Source organism: Agelaius tricolor, unplaced genomic scaffold (genome assembly GCF_023055355.1).
Source record: "Agelaius tricolor isolate 1412-34295 unplaced genomic scaffold, bAgeTri1.0.p SCAF_27, whole genome shotgun sequence".
In the NCBI taxonomy this organism is placed as follows: domain Eukaryota; kingdom Metazoa; phylum Chordata; class Aves; order Passeriformes; family Icteridae; genus Agelaius; species Agelaius tricolor.
Window position 1 is genome coordinate 9,704,459 of NW_027269287.1, and position 18,401 is coordinate 9,722,859.

At 38.4% G+C, this 18,401-nt stretch overlaps 1 protein-coding gene across 1 annotated transcript in view; it reads right to left on the minus strand.

The window, feature by feature from the left end:
* The window catches only part of GDA (guanine deaminase), a 30,079-nt gene extending 15,765 nt beyond the window's left edge, over window positions 1-14,314 (minus strand). Inside the window, exons 1-6 of the mRNA XM_071448701.1 lie at window positions 14,042-14,314; window positions 9,042-9,130; window positions 7,164-7,335; window positions 4,585-4,672; window positions 3,244-3,349; window positions 368-395 (exon numbers count right to left, since the gene is read on the minus strand). Of these exons, the coding sequence (XP_071304802.1) occupies window positions 368-395; window positions 3,244-3,349; window positions 4,585-4,672; window positions 7,164-7,335; window positions 9,042-9,130; window positions 14,042-14,278 (720 nt within the window). The 5' untranslated portion in view covers window positions 14,279-14,314. The remainder of the gene's footprint in view (window positions 1-367; window positions 396-3,243; window positions 3,350-4,584; window positions 4,673-7,163; window positions 7,336-9,041; window positions 9,131-14,041) is intronic.
* Window positions 14,315-18,401: the final 4,087 nt, after the last annotated feature.

An 18,401-nucleotide genomic window follows, 5' to 3' on the forward strand; every position in this document is an offset into this window, starting at 1 on the left:
TGATTTCTGCTGGTGAGAATTCCTTCAATTAGTCTGTCTACCTCTATACTAGAAGTGCTAAACTGAATTCCACCTTTCTTAACAAGAAAATCATCCTTTCTAGGAAGCCAGGTTTTTTAAACTCAGTAGAGAAACACACAGAACATTGATCTGCTCTGAGAAAACTGATTTTACACTGTTACAAGTACCTTTCTCAACATGACCAGAACATTTTTCAGAGTGATGATATCTGTCTATTACACAGACATATGTATATTTATTGATTTGTCACTAAGACAACGGATTTGGATAGCTGGATTAATTATTTCATGTGTTCACACAGCATCTTCTGAATACAGAAGTGATTTCAATAAAGAACACTACTTACTTTCTTTTCCAGTAGTTCTCTAACAAACCTGAAAAAGGGTAGAAATAAAGTTGCTATAAATCTGTCTTCTATGTTATTAATTATGAAAAATATAAACAATATATACTTGGATACCCTGTTAAACATTTCTGACAGATCAATAGTTTTACAAAATTTTGAGCCAGATTTTCAGATGAAATAAAAAAAGGGAACACAATGAAGTCAGCATAGTTACACCATTTATGCTAGTTTTGAATTTGACTCTGAACATGAAGACTATTGTTTTTTCATTGCAATACTTAGCATTTGACAAGCAGTAATTATTCTGAGTTCTCCCTGAAAACCAAACACATGCTACATTATATGAATGGAAAACATAATTATAACCTACAGCTGCAATATTGAAGAAGGAAAAAACAAACCAAACTTAAATTTGTTTGTCCACGAATTCAAATTGCAGTGTTTAAACCTTTTCAAATCCAAGTTTTAAAAGATGCAGCAATATTTTATATCTTACAGTATGTCCTTGTTTATGTCCTTGTTCACTTAAAGAACCCTTGATTTTTTTTGAAATCTTATATTACTGTTAATGTATAGACTATCTACCTTCCAGAAAATAAAGATTTACTTACTCTGCTAAATAAAATGCCACCTCAGACCTCTACAAAAACCCCCAAGCAGTCACTATGGATAATGCAGATGAGCAAATTAAGCTTCCTCCTACTTTGGAAGGAGGAAATTCTTTCAAAGCCCATTTGTTCAGTGTATGTAAGTGACATGGGAAAGACAGTTTGAGATGCTTTCTGGACAGGATCTCTGTGAAATTTTATGTTATAGTTCATAGTAAGAAAACTGTATAACTTTGATCACAAGCCATTGTATCAATTTTTTCAAATGTCTTCAGAGGAAAAAGAAAATTATGCTAGAGGCTACATTCACAGCCCTGAAGGTTGCACTAGATCACCAGATGGAAACAAGAAACCGAGAGTTTGACTTCTGCAATCACCAAAGGAGTTTGAGCCCACCATTGTCTTACTTTGAGAGCTAAAATGCCAAGTGAATTAGCTACCATCTGCCTGTTTCTCCTCTTACCAATTAACCTGATGACACTTCATCAGAAGCTTTATGATCAGAACTTGATCAATAAAATACACACTTGAGCAGAAGCTTTAACAGAAATATAATGCCCAGTTGACAAGCCAAAATTTCAATGTGGCTGTTTTCATTCTTTCTCACATTCTTTGAACAGTGTGAGCTGTTTCAAAACTGCTGAAATGTGATGAAATATGGTTTGCAAATATAGTCTATAGTTTGTTGGCTTATGTACTTCTCTATGAAGAAAGAAGCTCAGCTTCAAATCACTGTTTGCTATAGCAGAACAGACTTGAACAAGGATCTCATCTTTACAGCTGACTATAACTAATAATACCATATATGGTAATAGAGAGTTCAATTCCCTCAGTTTTTATTAAATCCTCTTTGACAAAGAATGATAGATTCAAATTCTTGATGAATTTAAATTTAATATATGAAGTACTTGGAATTGTATCTTATTTCCATGCATACAATATAAATATTTCTGAATCTTGACTTTAAGTAACTGAAATGAGTGTAGTCCATTTTCTGACAGATCACATTTCTTAGATTCTTAAAAAACCAAGAAACAAAAAACCAACTAACATGTTGCACTCTTAATGAAACAGCTTTTTCATCTTCCTGCAATTATACTGCTGTGATTTGGGTAAATACTCCAGATACATGCCAGGAAGCACACAGCCCCATTCCCTAGACAGCTAGGGAGTACTTGTGGCAACCTCTCACCAAAAGTTCAGAATAATTTCTTTTTACACAATCAAAAAGGAATTAATTGGAGGCAGAAGATAGATATTTGAAAGAAAGCTATTTAGTTACTCCTGAAGCTTTTAAAACTATCAGAATTGGAAGTTCTGCTTCTTTTAGGCCAATTTGGCAGGACTTGCACCATATTATAGAAGCTGGGGATTTACATAGAGGAAAACAAAGGTTAGAAGAGTGAAGGTAACTCACACTGCATGTTTTAAACTTTTCTTTAAATATAAACACTATAGAAATACATTACTATTTCTAACTTTTATTGTCACACCTTTAGCATGATTTGTAAAAAAAAGGAAGCAATCTCACACAAGTGCCAAAAGATATATATATTACTCTTAGGGGTTTTCTCTTTCAGCATGACATCTGAAACATTTATGTAAGTAAATAGATAGTTCTATGAGAAGAGCTGTAATTTTGCTTAACTGTTTTCTGAGCATGGGTGCAAAAGACAAGAGAAACATGATAGTAAGCTGCAATAATCCAGTCTTGGCTCTCCTCCAGTACAAATATTGCCTTCATTTGATTCTCCTTCATTCTCTCAGCTGCATGTTGGAGTGGTTTGACTGGTGCTGTGATGGACAAGAGATATTTAAAATGCAGTATATGAGAGCTGAGCTCTACAGCTTGAATAAAGTCTTAACCTAAATGATGGAAGGAAATAGCTTAGAAGTTAATGGGGATGAGGGAACTGGCTGCCACCTCACCATTGTATGTCAGGCCCCAGGACCTCCACACACATTCACAGCTGTGAAAGGGAAAAGAGGCAGAAGAAAACAGACACATCCTCTCAAGCCCTAGATCCGTGGTTTTTCCCTCACTTTAGAAAAGCCAGAGGGATGCTACTTGGGCTGTGCAGCAACTTTTTCAGGAATTGCCAGGATTTGCAGGAATTGCCAGGACTGTAGGGGACAGTACTGTTGGAACAAAAAAAACTGTTGCTAATAAATTCACACCTGTAAGCTCTTATACAGATTCACATCCACTTTTCAGATGTATGAAAAATCTTACTTTAAAAGGTAATGCCATCAATTTTATCATTTTACCTTTCTGTCTCTTGGACAGAGTCAGCAGTAATCTCTCTGTATTCTGGCACACTGTTATTCACATCCATGCAGACTTTTCCAACAAATGCTCGTTGGCCAAATTTATCTGTTGAGATGCATTAGAACATAAATCTCAGAATCCCTGGTTCTCAGAAATCATTACCAAAGCTTGTACTGAAATAAAAAAAACTAATTCCACCCCACCCAGCTCCATTTAGGAAGACCAGAATTTATGCTCCTGCCTTGTCTCTAAGTTACGATCATTCATGTGACTCTTAAGGATAAAAAGAAAAGACAAAATAAGGACACAAACAACATTAAATAGGAGCTGTCTTCCACACTAAGACTCATAAATAAGAACTAGATTACTATAGTTTAACCACAACCAGAATTCTTAATGCTAGTCTGTGAAGACAGCTGTGACACAAAGAATGAGAAACACAAGCATCAAAGCACAGTAGCTGCAGTAGATGACTACCTGAAGATGAGAGAAGGCATAAAGACCTTAGCAAACCATTGCTCTTTTTGCTAACAGGCAAAGATTGCTAACAGGCCTCCCACATGCAGTTAGAGGGAGAAATTTCCAGATCTATTCTAGCCTCTTTCTTGAGATTTACCCATGCTAGATGAAAAAATCAGAAATCATATGTAAAACATGCATGTAATATCCTAGGCTGTCAAATGTGTTTTAAAATCAGATCGCTTTGTCCACTTTTACTATTTGAGTTGTTTTATGCAATGGCTTCAAAATTTTCCAAATAAATCAGAATAGCTCATTTTTGATGAAATTTGAGGTTCTGATTAAATTTCTCTGCTTTATGAGCTGTCTGAGCCTTGAGAAATCCTGCAAGAACAAAAACATTTTCAAGCAGGCATTTGCAACTATGAACAGAAGGGAAGGATAAAATTCTGATGCAGCTTCCACTTCTCTGATTTCAGAAGGTGTGTGAAGATTTTTCATATTGATTGTCAGATGAAACCTCAGTGTATCAGGAAATTAATGCACCAACTGGGCCTCCTGTCATTCAGTTCTCTTAAACCTCAAATAACAAAAGGTTAGAAAAAGCAGAGAGCTGCAGCTGAAGAACAAGTCCAGCAGACCTAATTCAAGCTCAGCCAACAGCAGACTTGGGAATGAGGAGAGAAGGAGTAGCAAGTAGGATAGAGGTGTTTAAATGAACATGGGTAACAGGTGGGGCCTGGGGACACAGTGTGACAGGTACAATGAATAAAAAACAAATTAGGAGAAAGACACATCCCTAGCTAGTTTAAACTCCTAAACATTGTTTCCTTCAACTAACATGATCCACATAATCCTTCAAAACTCACTGTTAGACTTACCTATAATTTCAGCAAGAAGAAGGGAACTATCTGTGTGAATTGTTGCAAAGTAGCAAGCTGTAGTCGTGCCATTCTTTAGAGTTCGTCTCTAAAAAAAGAAATCAGTTTCAACTGTCTGAGAAAAAAGCCAATAAAGCTGCCAAAATGCAGAAGTCTCATTTCAAACCTCAAGAACATTTAGTTATCGTGAAATTTTGCAGTGAAGTGGGAAGGTAAAAATATAGATTTTTAATTTCATAAAAGTTTTTTTAAGTCTGAGGGTTAATAAATACAAAAACTGCTCACAACATTTTTGCAGTGGCTAAACCCATAGAAACCAGTTATTATTCCTTTCCCCAAACTGGAAATACTCCAATTTATATTTAGAAATACAAACAACTAGTAATTCTTTTATTTCCTAGTTATGAAAGGCTCTCCAATTTTGATTGTGAAACAACATTTATGCAGTGTTAGCAAAGCAAGGTTTTTGGGAAACATGGTGGTTTAGCAACCTGATCTAGCTGGAAAAACCTTCTTTTAGCAACCTGATCCAGCTGGAAAAACAAGCCAGGTTTTCATGCATCAAAAACCTTTGTTGCTCCCAAATACCAAGTATCAAACTTAACTGTAAAAGTAAACTGAGCAAAACCACTCAAACTATGAGTTAATTATTTATCTAATATACCATTTGAAATGAAATCCCCATATTACTTTTGGGGAATATAATAGTAAATTACCAGGTATTTTAGTTACATTAATTCATGATGAAATTTATAGCTTCTCTCATCCTTGGGACTGATGCAAACTATGTTGACGACTTATCCAACATACAGACCTACACTATACTTTTGGGTTCTGGGTGCCAAATAATTTGAGAATTTCTTAAATTTCTTTTAATGAGATAAAAGATGGGACATTCCACACAATGTTTAGAGGAAGGGTAGAGTTAATTATTTGACAAACATGAAGCCAAGCTCTGTCTTTTCCTTACAATATTCAAATTAAAATCTTTATAAGTTCCAAAAAAGTCTCAAAATAGCAATGTCATTACAAAGACAAGTTACCTTTGTCTTTTCTAGGTTTTAAAATTCAGAATTCTCTACTTCTGAAATCCTAACAACATTGTTAAAGTAAATCTAAAAAAATTCTGTTTCCAAATCACCAGCACAAAGAGGAGGTTCCAGCTAAAAGGAGGAAAATTTCACCTAAATTGTTTCTTTTGCTGAGTATAGAAGGCATTTGTTGGAAACAGGACTTTGATTTGAAAAAATCAACTGTTTTTTCATTACAACTTCATAAGCACAATGAAACTTATGAAAAAACATCTGCTCCATGAAGGTTTAGTTCTAACAGATGAAGGTTATAATTGGCCCGTCAAACACTGCAGAGTGTGGTATTATTTATCTTCCATAGGTGAAGACATTTTCCTAACCCTGTTCTATTTGATTCACATGGGGAGAGCCTAACTGTGGTGTTCAGGCTCCCACAACTAACTTCCACCTCTCTCTGGCAGCTCTTTTCCAGATGATTCTGTGACACACCTTGCAGGGTGAGGTCTCCAGATGTGCTGGGGTCACTCAGCCTGCACTGTAACAGCATGTTGGGCACACGGCTCAAAGGTGAGGCCACCTCTATGTTTTAAGCACTTGAAGGCTTAAAAGTGCTTGTCAAAGAGCTTATGACCAGGCTGCTCCTGCATGCTTTTATCATGGCAGATGGCAGAAAGTAATTTCTTTTAAAATTTGTGTGGCAGGGAACAGCATAACTATTTATTTCAGATTTGTTATGTTATTATATTGACAACAGATGCTTCCAGGGTAATAGACAAATGCAAGGCAAATTATGCTGGCCAAATAATTTAATCTGTTGAAGATATTTCAGTCCACATATTAAGGGATAAATATCAGTTATAGGCCAGAACTAGTACTCTGCAATATGACCTAGCTGCTTGTTGTCCATCCAGTAGATCTTAAAGACTTTATAATGCTCAGATCCAGTCTAACTCAAACACAGTCTTTCTTTGACCCACAATACCGCTGAGAGACTCCTTCTAAAGCCCCTGGAGTGAAAGACATTCTCACTCTAAAGACCTCAGCAGCAGCAATGTCTTTCTTTACTGCTCCAGAATACTCCAGATCTGTCATCTATCAGAAGTATCTTCTCTTTCATGCGTTTTTTTTCAGATGGTGGGTTTATAATAGAGGACTTATGTGGAAGAAAGGAAACATTCCCTGAATTATTTTTTTTTACTATGCTTGGTTATTGCTACATTGAGGTTGTCTGCACCTGCTGGCTGTACTAATTCTGAGAGTAGATTAGTTATTGTAGATTAGTAGATGTCATTATATTCAGAAAAGGTGATAAACAGTTCATTGTTAACCTTGTGATTAAATGAACTCTACTGCCAACGACAAGAGAACAAGACTGTAACTAGTAACAGACAATCTTGACTAGCAATTAGAACAGTGGCTATCTTGGCTTCATCTGGTTTCCATGACAGTAAAACTTTCTCTACTCTTTCTGCCAACCTTCTGAGAACATGCCTATATTACACAAAAATGAATGCTGTCAAGTAGGTAAATGTCATTTTCAGGACTTACAACAACTCTGGTGTACACTTCTTCTGCAAAACCACCATCCTGGTATTTGGCTTCTGTTGGGAATGTGTAAGCAGTCAACCACTGCAAAAGAGGTAGGTCTACTCTGGTACCAGTAAATGAATACTGAGGAGCATGAATATGTGTATCAACCAATCCTGGCATGAAGAATTCACTAAGGAAAGAAAACAAAATTGTAATAATCGAAAATGCCTCAAAATTCTCCATAGTAATTAGCTTTGTGTTAAAGAGTATACTTGATTAAAATCCATCAGAATAAACGGCAAGTACAGATTAATCTGTCTCTTCCAGCATCAGCCTATTAATTCCTGCTGTACCTCTACACATACCCACATTTTGGTATGAAGCAGTTGAGTAATATCATTTACACTACAAAATACATGTATCTAACTGTGAGAAAAACAGTATAGGAGCAGGATTAATCTAATTATCTCTAATACTGACCCACCCTAAATGACAACAAACAAAGGGGAACTGACTTCACAATAACTAAAATTACTCCACTATAGAATCCACCTGAAAAAGAGATTTGTACACAGTCTTGTTTCCTAGTTTGAATATATATGGAATGCCTCTAGCTTCCAGACCATTATATTTACAAAATGTGACTTTCTGTATGCCAGTTTTCTTCTACATTATTTATATGTCTATATAGATATGTAAAATCAATGAATTTCAAGGCTTAATGGAAGAACAGACACTGTGTCTAAAAATGCAGACACAGACACTGGTGAAAAAAGATCTGCTCAGTATCTTGACAGGAAAGGTATATCTGCAAAGTAACTGTAAAACTATATGTTGTCATGCAATGTTCATGCAATAGCAGGAATGAATATATCAACATTACTAGGAAGTTGCTATGGCTATTTTGTTTTGTGTTGAAACTCCTTACTACATAACATTTCTCTCACTCCTCTTTCCTTCTCCCTGACTACTGAATGAACCGAATTTTGTCTCTTTTTAGCTCCTCTTTTTTTTGTTTTCTTGCAGGCAATAAATGCTGAAAAGTCTTCCTTAATCGATTCACATTCTCAGCACCTTCCTTTTTCCTTAGGCTATTTAAAATGAAAAAATATCTGATTATTCATATATACTGTATGGTTAGCCTTTCAGCAAAGCATAAAAGATTTTTAACAATTGATTACTAGAAGGTAGTTGCAGGTCTCAATGATAAGCCACAAGTCGTTTACAGTGCTACTACATGCAAAACATACTTCAAAACTTTTTCACACAGTCCAAAACTTTTTTACTTCACAATAAAGTTGGAGGATTTTACTGCCTGAAGAAAAAAAGAAATGCTCCAGCTGCAGTATGGAGAAATCAAAAGCTCTGTGTTTAGAGGGCTTAAATCTTCTAATTGTACTAATTTTTATTATGCAATGTGTCAAAGTCTAAGCAAACAAGTTTCATATCTGCAGCGTCAGTGTTATCTACATTTACTACGTCTAGACTTTCATGGTAGGCACAGTCCACTGCTAACAAAATGGATATAAAATGTAATCTCAAGAAAGAATGGCACTCACTTTCGTGAGCACGGAAGTGATTTTGCCTGAAAATTAAATATGGCATTTTGCTCTGTGCAGCATATATCAGCCAGTACAATTCAGCCATGTCTGCAATTCTAAACCAAGGAATGCAAAAAGAACATGGACTGTCTGAGTTGCATCCAGAACATAGCCACCTTTGGGTAAAGAGCTCTCACTGCACTAAAATGGAATTTTGGCCATTAAATATATGGGCATCATATCGTTTTAATGTGCTCCCTGTAAAAATGTATTCCAAAGACTCACTTTACCTCACTCAAAGAACAAACTGCATTTGCTGCATTTGCTATTAAGCTAATCTTAATAAAACACATACTGTTTACTCAGTTGTCTAATGTCAGATGTTTTGAACCCCCACGTCTTAGCCAGTTGCTCTAGCTGATCAGCTTGTTCCATAAACACAATCTAAAAAAAAAGAAAACACAGTTAAGTACCTCAAACATGCATCCCACATCAGCTTTATTTGAAGGCAAAACAAGTTATATCTTAAAACCAATTTTACACACTTACTACAGAGGTGTTAGGTGTGCATTGAGACTCTTGTTCTTCCAGACTATCAAGCATGATTTTGAAATACCTTCTCATAATCCAGTGAATAACCGCACCCACCTTGGAACTTGTAATAAAACAGTTAATTCCTTCTCAGGTAATACACAGGCAGAACAGCACAAACCTTAGTGTCCTGTAATGTAACATCATGCTAGCAGTACAGTCACTTGTGAGGAGTTGTACAACAGCCTTACAGGAACGCAGGTACAGTATTCACAACAAGAGGGGTCAAATTACCTCCCGTGCCTATGACTGACTGACATCAAGCTAAGTATTTTCTAATTTTCTGCTGGTGTTAGTCTTTTTTAATTTTTTCAGTGCCTATGATGAGCAAATAAATTGAAGGGGAAAATGTGGATAATATTTTCATTTTACAGAATGGGCTAAAAGGATGCTGAGATCTTTGTTTATTTCAAAATAAAACCCCACAATCTGGAGCCAAACTCAACCCCATTTGACTCCTAGAGAACATAGACTTTACTGATGATGAGTTGCTGTTGCCTAGTCAGAATTTTAACACATTTCCTATTTATTTTTAACTTCTGTGGTATTTTAATCTACAAGATGACTCTTAGCAGCTGAATTCTCAACTCTTTCATTCTCAGGTCTATCACTAATTGGCATGACAGCTCCCCAGGAAACAGACACTATGGAGCCTAGGAACTGCAATGCCCACCACAGGCTCCATGCAGGATCCAAGTTTCCTCAACACTTGACAATTTAGAGGACTTGGAAGTCTCCCCTGGCCAAAGACTGCCTACCTGAACTTACAGAAATTCCTGCCTCTAGCCACAGCCTCTGCCAGAAACCAATTCATGGTCTTCTAACTCCCTTGGTGTAAGAGCTGGTTCCCCTAATTTCAAGGGAATACTCTTCCTGCTATCAGAATCCTTCTGCTCCTAGGATGATGCTCACATGGAGGGCCTGTGTCACCCTCACGACAGCAGTTTCTAGGGTATCAGTTAAAAAGAAAAACAAAACCACATTAAAAAAGGCAAAACTTAGTACTTTTAAAATAGCAATAGGAAGAAACTCAGGAGGAAGAGCAAGAGGACTGGAAAAAGCCTTGTTTAGCACTTATTTGCATGCCATTTTTTATGTGCATGCTTCTTTTGCATAGAAATTCACCATTTTCTGGTTTTTCCATAGACAAAAATAAGCAAAGCTACTATACTGTAAATGCTGCTAAACTGTAGACAAGAAGTTATTGACTGCCTAGTCTTTTAAACTAATCATGGCTGGTATGATTTTATTGTTTAAAGAGCAGATGTTTTACATTTTCAGTCAGAAAAAATACTAAAATAATATCATATAAATAAATACCACACTAGCAAAAATTGTAAGATTGTAGTATTCCATTAATAGTTGACAAGAAGCAGTATTGTCCTCCATGCAAAGAGGAATACATCCAACTTAATTTAACTGCAGAAGGCTTGGAATACAGACCTACTGAAATATCTGATGTGCAATAAAGAAGATGTCATTCAGATATTGAAGTCAAAATGGATGCAGAATGAGCAATGTTAGAGCTGCTGGGGGGGAGGGGGGGGAGGATGAAGAGGGAGGGGAAAAAAGAGGGAGAGAAAAACATGAAACATCAGATGACAAATTCTGGAAACAGGCGTTGCCATGGAAAAGCAGTGGCTGTTATGTACTCTTAGGGTGCAGAAAAATAAAACATCTAAATCATGGAAAAATGAAGAAAATATGTTTCAAGGAAGCTGGGTAGATTAAACCAATTCTAAACCTGACACCTGGTCTCTTATGGTTGAATTAAGCTATGGGCAAATCAACAAGACCTCTACGTTTTTTTCAAACAAACTTCCCAATGGAATTCCTTAGTCAGCCAAGAGTTGCTCCCAATTGCTTTAGGATGCATTTCTAATGCTGAATGCTTTAAACTCTGAGATCCTATGCTTGGACCTTTCCTCCAGTATTTGCTTGTGCATTCAAGGTAACCAACTGGATGCACAGTTCTTTAAATTAGTTCTGCACCTCAGCACTGTAGAAGCAAGAAGAAATTCTACACCAGAGTCACTACAGAGTTAAGAGAAGTGCACAAGACTAAGAACTTCAGCTTTAAAGAAGGAAGTCAAGGAAAATAACTGGCACTTTGGGAAAGGTATATCACAAAACACAGAATTAGTGGCTGCTAACCCCATTGTCCAAACACTTCCATAAGTTCTCACGTGTTACTCATGTAATGGGGCTAAATAATCCAAAGATCAGGGGTAAAGCTCTCCCAACACTTGTGACTAATTCAGGCCTTTTGTACACCAAGTGATGCCCAAAGCTCTTCCATTAAAGTATAGCTGGTCAACTAAACCGTGCATCAACCCTGATGGAGCAAACCCTGAGTGCCTTCAAGCACCACAGTGCAAATATCTTACTAACAAGAAAATGGAAAGTGAATTATACTGGCTGAAGGAACATGGTTTGCTTGGATCCAGAAGTGCCTGGCTATGACATTCAGAGGTGAAAATGAGAAGGGTCTGGCCCTCTTTCCCATCCCACATGCTCTCCTCCCTCCCAGTTATCAAGTGATGCCTATTGTTTGCCTAGTTCCCAAAACTGGAATGTGAGGCTAAATGAGAGACAAGAACACTCACAACACCCAGCTGCTAAAGGAACTGCCCAGCATGCTGAGAAAGTGGAAGCAGTGGATTCCAGATGGATGGTACCTTCCTCCTTGTACAGCTGACATGTGTCCACTCACTGTCACGACAGGCTGAAATCAAAACTTATGCTTAAATCCTTATTCCACAACTCTTGCTCTTTTCATAACTTAACAAGGGCTTTTAGCTTAATATTTTTTTCTATTTACTTAATATTCTACTCACCTAGGATAATTACACCAACATTTCAATAACAACTCATATTTTGTACCTATGTCTGCTTTCTTTACCCTGAGGAATGCTGGTCTTTCTCTTTGCTTTTCCTCAAGGGAGACACTACACTGTTCTGCAAACCACTCAGTAAAACATGGTCCTTACTTTGCTAACTTGATGATAAATTGGGGTTTTATATCCAAAGGCAATGATTTTCTTCATAAAACTTTGGGTAAAAACATCTGGAGTAAAGAAGAGAGATGACATTTTACATCCCTTGAGGACATGCAGGGACCCACACTGCAAAGCAGAACCCAGTTGTTCATACAAGCTGTGACACACAGTGTCAGAGACCGTGCAAAATTTTTACATGATGGAGTCAGCAACATGAGGCAAAAGAAGGACACCTGTTTAGTTAAATTTGCATCTTTGGGAGGAAAACAGAAGCAGTTTTGGTGTAAATTTGAAAAATAAAGGCAAGTCATTTTCTAATCACCATGTCTTTCTTGAAAAGCCAACTCTTCTGTGATTCCAGTGGTTGTTCTGCGTGAGGCTACATTATGAGTAATAGAGAGAAAAGAGAGCATATGGGATACTCACTGTATCAGTCCCTGGAATATTAAAATGTCAAGAATTTATAATAAAAAGATAATTAAATAAAAGTGCTTGTCATTGTATTCTGGTGGGAATTTTATTTTAGGAAGATAGTGTTTTAATGGATTTAAAGAAAAAAAAACTTCTGCCAATTTATGCAAGAAAAACATTATACTGCGAATCCTTGTTCCCTAGGAAAAGGAGACAGTAAGTAAGAGCACAGATGTCTAGGTGTAGCTTACTAATATACCTCTTTTTCAAGAAAATCACTAAAAATCTTGATTTCATATGGATGCTGTGTAGAGACACTTTTGCAGAAATTGACATTAAAGAGAGTGGGATGGGGTATGAATTTATGCCTTGTGCACCCGAGTTACACCAGTCAAACCTTTTTACATTTAGATCTATTGTTTTAGTGAACACCAGCCAATACGTAACTATGCAAGTCTTTACTCCCTCCTGTTCATCAAAATACAGCTCCTCACAGACTTCAATACACCTTGCACCAGACTCCTCAACAGCTATAAAAGGTCTGTCTTGAAACAGGCCCTCATGGACCCGTGCAAATAGAGAAAATGCACTGTTAGGGATCAAACTGTGTTTTGCACATATTTCAAATGTTACTGAAACCTGTTATTTAGCCACAAGAAAGAAAACTACTTTTTTAGATTTCACATAGGGTGACCATATCACCAGTCTACTTGCACAACCTGCACTATGAAACTGAGTTTCAAGTGTGATAAGGGTTAAGGAGATGACATTGCTTCCCTGCCAGATTCTCTTCTATATTATCAGTAAGTGCAATTCTTGTTTTAAGCTTAGTTCATCCTACTGAAATGCCCAACATCACCATCTTTCTAAATCTTTATGAGTATATGCCATAGGGGGGATTTTTGTGACGAGAAGACGAAAAAAGCCTCATTTAGATGGCTGTGCAGTGGGTAGATAGCTATTTTCACCACCACTCTTTAGATACCCTTAGAATAATAAGAAACCGAAAGAAAACAGAATCTGAAAGAATGCCAGATCTAGGAACGCTGCTGTTCCGGGAACGCTCGGCACACCTCAAAAGCAGTTTTATGCCAACTGCAGACTCGTGCCGAGGGGACCCTCCATCCCGGTTAACTCCAGCTCCCGCAAAGTGCGAAATTCCTTTTCCGCGGCGCCTGCCCCGACGGACGGGAGTGCGAAAATGTTCCGCTTTCTCTGCACAGACCGGCGGAGCCGGCCCTGCCCCTCGGCACCCCGGCCGCGGGCTCGGGGCCGCAGAGGTCACTCCCAGTGCCCGGCAAGGCATCGCCCCCGCCGCCCGCACCGCGACACCCCGCCCGAGCCCCCCACTCACTGTCCCGTTATCGTCCACCCCCAGAAGGTGTCCGTGCAGGATCTCCATGGGGGCGGAGGCGCTGGAGTGCACGAAGGTCCCCTTGAAGACGTGGGCGAGCGGCGGGCGCTGCGCGGAGCTCATGGCGGCGGCGGCGGGCGCGGCGGCGGGCGCGGCGGGCTGGGAGCTGCCACCCCGCGGGCTGCCTTCCCTCCGAGTCTCTCGGTGCCGCCGCCGGCTTCCTGGAGCTGTCACCATTTCCCCACCCCCTGGTGACTTTCTTTACGGGGAGTGGTTGCGGCGCAAGGAGGGCGGGAGGCCGAGCCGCACCTCCGCCTTCCCCGGGCGGGCGGACGGGGTGTCCCCCGGACCCTCGGCCTTCCCGCCGCCGGTGCCCCCATCCCAGGGACGTGCTCTCCCCCGAGCAAGAGGCGCGAACGACAGGAGAGATGCCCGGTGGGTTTTAGGGTCCCGGTTTCTCGCTGGGAAGCGGTGAGAGATTCGACAATGTGTCTGGTAGTGTTTTACGAGTGTCTGGCAATTCAAGTTTGCAACCAACCTGCGGGTTGTAACCACTTGCGGAAGTTTAATTTACAATAGGGTTTGTAGGTTGGAAAAGACCTTTAAGACCTTCAAATGTCAGACTGTCTCGTCAGTCCTCGGCCTCTGTATCGGACATTAGAAGAGTGTAAGAGTAGAGAATAGATGCCAGCTGAGGTACCAGAACTTCCAGAAATAGGCAGCCTCATTCAATGGATATGGTCTACAGAAAAAGAGAAAACAGCCTCAGGAGAATGAAAGGCAGAGAAAAATTAATTTTGTTAACTCAGAGAAATGTGTCCCTGGAATGTTTTTCTGCTCCAACAGCCCAAGCCCAAGTTCACATAATGAACACATCCTAAGAGGATTGCTATTGAAAGTGTTGGACTAAGACTTCACAAAGGCAGAATTATGTGCATCAAGGATAACACCATTAATATCCTCTGAATTACTGTTTGAAGTGACCTTTATTCATCAATTTATCAAGTGACAAATGAGCTTGGCACCAAGGGCACTGACACTGCTATTCTCAGGGCTGCATTGCAAAGTTTGTCATTACATGGTTTATCGTTAAAGACCTTTGCACTCCCCGTTGTGCTGACACTATACAAAGGCATGGCAGATTATCTCTCCTACAAACTCTCCAGACTAACGGTGGGAAGAACGAGAAACACAGCAAGAAAGTGCAGAATAAATTTAATTTTAATCTGCTATGGGCAAGTCGTCAGCCTCTATCTTGCATTCTTTGCATAAGAATGTGTTATCCTAATGAGAATTAAGTATAAAAAATATTGGATTTATTGATATCAATGGGATGTTCATAGGTGGATTTTGACATCAGCTTAATCAGGCAATAGAGTGTTCAAAAAAAAGAAAAAAAAGACGTGAAAGTGACTTTTACTTATATTGGCAATTCTTGTAAGAGTTCTTGCAGTTTAAGAAAACTCACAATGACATAAAATTGTTATTTAAGACATATTGCAGTTTTCTATTGTATTTCTAGCATCTTTGACATGAGAAAATAGCACACAAAACAAATCACAAGTCTTGCAGATTGATCTAGAAGATCTTCAATCTTCTCGTTTGGAGAAGAAACTGGCATAAATATCTTTCATGCAATTTAGACTATTTAAAACAAAATAACACTTTCTGTTTCTTTGAAATGCAGAGTAGTAAATTTTTCAAAAATAGGATCAGAAGTCTTCTCACTTAGGACTTGCAAAAACCCCTTTTCCAAAGTTGTTTCTCAGGGTGTGGTCATCAAGGCTGCAGCTGAAATGAGCTGTTTTCCGAGATGTTACTCCAGGCAAGGAAAATTGTCTTCTGCAGCAGGAAAGATAAAGAGTGGGAGAAAGGCTGGGTTTTGCTACTGAGTAGCAAAACTGAGTAATAAGGGGAGTGGAAATGAGAAACGGGGCGAAGGGACCAAGCCCTGCAGCAGTAAATTCACTTGCTCCTCCTGTGAAGAAAGGTGGCAGCAGGCAGCACAAGAGCTTGGAATTTGGTACCAAAAGCTGTTTTAGCCTAATTTGCATTAAGTGAAGCACACAGCTGTCCTAGGACAGCGTCCTGGAGAGGTAAACCAAGGAGCTGCTGCTACCAAACTCATTTACTCTGCTGTTCAAAATAATATTCAGCAGAGCTCAGTGCTTCTGAGGAACCTTTTGGTTGTGTTGTGAAGGGGGCTGCAGCTGAAAATGTCTGTCTTCAACCCTAGTTTTCCATTAAATATCTCAGGTATTGCCTTCAACACACTTAAAAAAAGAAGTGCAGTGATTTGAGTGAGATGTAATCCAGATAGTATTTATGCAAGAGAAGAAAACCAAAAATATGGACAGTCTGCTTCATTAGCACTTTTATGGAGAAATGTTAATAACAGTGCTTGTGATATTTTATTATTTTTATTGGTTTTTTGGCTTTAGTGTGTTCCAAACACTCTGAAGTTATACAATTTCCTTGTCAAAAGAATTGTCAAAAGGAAATCTCTTCTTCTTTTTCCAGCTGTCACATGGGAAAGCATGGGAGCTGTGGAAAACTGCTGATGGAAGAATGGTTAACACCCTTCCCTCCTCACAGATGGTTTTTTTTTTTATTTTAATTTGCAACCAGTTACATATGCATACCCGATACTTACACGAGTCAAGGTGAGACCTTGGCCAACTATGAAAAATTGAGCCACCGCTCAAAAATGTTGTAAGAGTGAAGTATGTTTAGTTTATTCTGGGATAAACTGGGCTAGGCACTTCACCATCTGGAACAGAAGTTTAATGCTCTGTTGTGACTGTTACACAGTAATTAATTTAAGGAGTAGTTTAGTGGTTTATTTTCTCCTTCCCCAGAATAGTTGATGGTCTGGATAGAGACATTTAGCTTCTTATAAATCACACAATAGGTGTTCTTTTAGTAGAATTTAATATTATCATATATGTGTTAATACTTTTAATAATTAAGACTGTGTACTTTGATCTAATACTGTTTAAAAAAGAAAAAAGTCTGTCTCGTTATTCAGTACCTTATCAGACTCTCTATGTCTTCTAAATTATTGACTTCTAGAAAATTATTGAAATTAGTCTTTAGGTGAGTCCTGAAGCCAAACATACTCAGGATTAGAAGAATAATCAGTCAATGTATTTCTAAGAGCACAAGGACAGATTTTAACATAATAAGAGTGCCTTTATTCTCCTTAACACTTTCACTTTCTGATCTTTTCTTCACTTGTCACACTGTGCCAAGGATGAATTCAATTAGTTGATTCACAGTCTCAGAGCACCTAAGGTGATCCTGCAACTTCTGAGAAATATAAGAAAAAGAAGCCTGCTTCTTCCCACTACTTTCAAAAAGTAGTTGATGGGGTCCTTGCCACCAACAAGAAACTCCTCTGTCATGAGCCTGTTGAGGTCAGTGCCTGTGCAGCCTGAGTGCCAGGATATGAGAATTATTACTCTGATCTGGCAATGATGTTATTATAGCATTTATGATCAAAATGGACCTTGTCCATTATTTGTAACATAGCTACTAGATAAGAGGAGAGGGAAAAAAAATACAGCTGATTTATCTGCCAATAATTTATTTTTTCCTGGATAAGGAAGAACTGATTTTGCAGAACTCAATCCTTGGGATTATTAAAAATAAAAAACCAAACAGACAAAAAAAACCACCCTAAAGTAGTGAAGCATGATAAATACCTACTCTCAAGTGAGAAATTAAGTTGGGAGCTAGGTTTTAATCCAGCACAGGCTACTTCATCCACTTTATTTTCCCACAAAAAATTGTATAATATGTTACATTCCTGTAATGTAGAAATTATAATATGAAGAAATGAAGAAATTACAATAAAAACAACCTCTTTGTCATTTGCTACTGTGAGTACTCACTCTGTAGGTCCCAGATGTATCTTTCAGCCTTTGATACACAAGTCTATAAAACCTTGGGAAGGCAAGGCTCAGACACTGCCAGGGGATGCTGGAGTTACTTTCTGGTGCTTCCTATCTCCTAAAGAGGCCAGTACTGGCATAGTACTGTCATAAAATATCCCATCATTAGAATGCAGAAATGGCACATTCTGCTTGCTCACAGATACATAATTAACTGAAGCACAGATTGGCTGATGTTAGTTCTTACACTCATGATTTTTTTCTGTTTTACTGCCAAGGCTTGTTCCTAACAGGAATTGTATTAACTAAGCCAGAAAAGTGCTTAAGGAGAGACAGCAAATGCTACACAAATATCAGTAAAACTCATCTCTCATAAGAAGTACAAGCATGAATAGGTGAAGCATGTCAAGATATTTTGCTGACAAATTCATTGCGTTTTCCACAAGACACAAAGGATGAATCAATGT